At 47.1% G+C, this 3,818-nt stretch overlaps 1 protein-coding gene across 1 annotated transcript; it reads left to right on the forward strand.

The window, feature by feature from the left end:
* Window positions 1-601: 601 nt before the first annotated feature.
* LOC121981872 (UDP-glycosyltransferase 73C1-like) lies at window positions 602-2,339 on the forward strand. The gene has a single exon (XM_042534634.1). The coding sequence runs from the start codon at window positions 678-680 to the stop codon at window positions 2,154-2,156; it is 1,479 nt and encodes a 492-aa protein (XP_042390568.1). The 5' UTR covers window positions 602-677; the 3' UTR covers window positions 2,157-2,339.
* Window positions 2,340-3,818: the final 1,479 nt, after the last annotated feature.

Below are 3,818 nucleotides of genomic sequence, written 5' to 3' on the forward strand. Positions count from 1 at the left end.
TCACATATATACGAATTAAATATCTTCTCTCCCTACTAGAAAACAATCGAAGCGTTTGGTATGGAGATCGAGAGTCAACCATCCTTATCCTTTTAAGTTCACAAGCAAGAATTATAATATGATTATGGAATTTGGATATATTCGGATGAATACCAGATAAATTTTTTATGTTCGCTCAAAGATTAAAGAAAAAAAACATATGGACTACATACAAAATGAGAGATTGAATTTATAGGATGCAATGATTTACTGTATTTATATAGTATGATATTTTTACGATTCAGATTTGATTAATTTTGTCTATATATCATATATTATTACAATAACAATCAAGGTTTATCCATGAGATAGACTAATATCTATTAGTTTCAAAATTATTTTGTATATAAAATATTCAAGTTTAGACCCTCAATGTAGATCAAGTATTTTGATCATAGAATTTAGAGGAAAAGATTGAAAAAATAAGAAAATTATTGAAGGTATTTTGATAATTTAGAGTATTAAAGAAACATTTTAAAATAAGAAACTCTGGGGTCGAAAGGAAAATATTCTAAAAAATTATTAAAAAACATAACTTCGGCGCCGTCTCCTCCGTAAGAAGTAAATTAAATTACGCAAGTGAGGGTGATTGTTTAGGTGCGCACGCCAACGGCAATTCGTCATCATCCCCACCGTCCATGGAGGAGGAACGTCACCGGGAATGGCCGCCGGCGTTGCACTTCGCCCTGGTTCCCCTGATGACGCAGGGCCACATCATTCCCATGCTCGACCTCGCCCACCAACTCGCCCTCCGCGGCGTCCTCGTCAGCTTCATCACCACCCCCTTCAACGCCTCCCGCATCCGCCACACCATCGACCGCGCCGCAGCCCGCCGTCTCCCCATCCAGTTCGTCGAGCTCCCCTTCCCAGTCCACGAGGCCGGCCTACCTCCCGGATGCGAGAACTTCGACACCCTCCCAAAAACAGAGATGTACATCACCTTCAACGAAGCCTCCTCGAAGCTCCTATCCCGCCCGCTCGAGCTCTACCTGGAGCAGCACCGATCCGATGTCATGGTCTCCGACTTCTGCCAACCGTGGACGCGCGGGATAGCCGAGAGACTCGGAATTCCGCGGCTCATCTTCTATAGCATGTGCTGCTTCGCGCTCCTCTGCACCCACCAGATTTGGGGCCACAAGATGTTGGAGAGAGTAGTCGACGAGAACGAGCCGTTCGCGGTTCCGGGCTTGCCGAAGGAGCACGTAATCAAGCTGACAAAGGCCCAAGCGCCGGGGTTCTTCCCTGGCCCTGCTTTCATGCAGATGGATAAAGACGTGCGCGAAGCGGAGTTCACCGCCGACGGCGTGATTTTCAACACTTTCTACGACTTGGAACCTTCCTACGTATCCGGGTACGAAAAGGCCATGGGGAAGAAGATTTGGACGGTCGGTCCGTTGCTGTCGCACAGTCAAAGCGTCGTCGACATGGCCATGAGGGGGATGAAGGCGTCCATCGACACGGAGCGATGCTTGGCTTGGCTCGACGCGATGATGCCGCGGTCGGTGATCTACGTCAGCTTCGGGAGCCTCACACGCGTGGCGCCGTCGCAGATGATGGAGATCGGGCTGGGACTGGAGGCGTCAGGGCATCCATTCATTTGGGTGATCAGGAGCAAGGAGGAGTTATCGCCGGAGGTGGAAGAATGGCTAGCCGGAGGATTCGAGGCGAGAGTGAGATCGAGGGCGCTGTTGATCAGAGGGTGGGCGCCGCAGGCAGTCATCCTGCCTCACCCTGCCGTCGGAGGAGTGATGACGCACTGCGGGTGGAACACGATCTTGGAGACGATCATGGCTGGACTGCCGATGATCTCATGGCCTCATTTTTCGGATCAGTTCTATAACGAGAGGCTGATCGTGCAAGTGCTGAAGGTTGGAGTTGCGATTGGGGTGAAGGTGCCAAATTACATCGGGATGGATGACATAGAGACGTTGGTGAAGAGGGAGCAGGTGGAGGAGCGGGTGAGGACTCTCATGGATGGAGGACCGGAAGGTAAAGAAAGGAGGAGGAAGGCGGCGGAGTTAGCGGAGACAGCGAAGGAGGCCATGGAAGAAGGGGGTTCGTCCCACTCCAACCTGACGCACCTGATCGAGCATTTCTCAGGGAGCAGATGCAAATGAACTAAACTCTGTGGCATTCAACAACGCTCTGTTCTCTGAAATCGGATGCACTTTTTTCTGCTTGTAATTTATTGGCACTCTCCTGTTGTTCTTCAATATCTATCAAAGCTCTAATGTTTGAAATCATTCGAGGGTTGGATAAGAAGTGATGATGAAATATATGATGACTCCTTTTATATATCACTCCAAAATTTGAAGGTGAATTTTTATCCTATTACATTAGAATATTTAATATTTATTAGTGAACATGATTTTAAAAGTACTTGCAATTCAGTTGCAAAGTTGTACTTCAAACCTTATGCATGACAGTAGAGTTTGCCTGCATCAAACGAACAAGTATTAGGGTCTCTTATATGTGTGCATCGCAATTAGTGCACAAGGAGCTAGCGATTCTTGCAAACAATTGACCAAACTCTTGGTTTCATTGTGATAAAGGTTTATGATAGGGTAATCCTCTTTCGCCCTATTTATTCATTTTGCTGAACAAATCTACATTGATCCCTTCATCTGGAACATGATCGTGGTTTTTTCAAAGAAGTGACACATGAATGCTCAGATTCGATTTTCCATAAACTATAATATGTTGATTGATACGGTGTATAAGAGTAAGATCAGATAAGATCAGGCAATCAAAAGTCAAAAGAATGTGACAATCAGAAGTCAAGAGGATATGACATTCAGAAGTCAAGGGGGTGTGACAGTCAGAAGTCAAGGGGGTGTGACAGTCAAAAGTCAAGGGGGCGTGACAGTCAGCAGTTAGGGAAAGAAGAGGTAGACCGCCTGGTGTCATCAGCCACATGAGGCTCGGTCGGGTGCTTATAGATCAGGATCCCAAATCTGAATCAGGATGTGTAATCAGGGTGATGTCTGACCTGCTCCAATTGGTTGGGTTTTCACACCTCGATCATATCCAGACCTGGTTCTCTCAGGAGGCCAACTCCTGATCATCCCGAGCTACCCCTAGTCATACCCGGGTGCGACAACAAGGTCAAGGAATCGTAATCGCCTGTCAAAGAATAACTACTGTATGCCAGGGAATATTCTAATGGTCTGCGGTTATCTGCGAATGAAACCTTCTTCCAGTTCATGAGAGGGTGTCACGCGTCCTCTATTATCAAACAGGTCCTGACACCTGACATTCCCTGACATCAATCAGGCTCCAGAGGTACGCACTGTTATATAAAAAGGGAGGTCCTCTCCCTTGAGCAGGTACGTTCTCTCGCACATTCACACTTATCTTCTACTTTTCTTTCTCCTTCGTACACTGTTCTTCTAGGAAAAAAGTATCTGACTTGAGCATCGGAGGATATGTTCCGGGAACATTTTCCCTGGTTTCTGGCCTCCAACGTTCTGTGTGCTTATCTGAGTACGTGCAGAGCTCAAGCACCGCCGGCTTAGCTACTGTCATCCGTCAGCACCACGTGGGGGTCCGTTCTCTGGGGTACATACGATAAAGGTGTCCTAGTCACCTCCCGTCAACACCAGCACCAGTTCATCCGACCTTCATCTGACTCAGGACAGGATCAATTTGGTACCGTATATGGGAATCTCCTTTACCTGTTCTGGAATGTGATGATGGAGGATACCGGAAGAATCAACGTCACCATGACAGCAGGAGAATATGAGCTGTTCAAGGAGGCCAAGAGGCGAGCGACTTCCGAA

This window comes from Zingiber officinale, chromosome 1B, assembly GCF_018446385.1.
Source record: "Zingiber officinale cultivar Zhangliang chromosome 1B, Zo_v1.1, whole genome shotgun sequence".
Classification (NCBI taxonomy): Eukaryota; Viridiplantae; Streptophyta; class Magnoliopsida; order Zingiberales; family Zingiberaceae; genus Zingiber; species Zingiber officinale.

Excerpts from the sequence above, each read along its gene's own strand:
- LOC121981872 (XM_042534634.1), top strand. The coding sequence starts at position 678 with ATGGAGGAGGAACGTCACCGGGAATGGCCGCCGGCGTTGCACTTCGCC.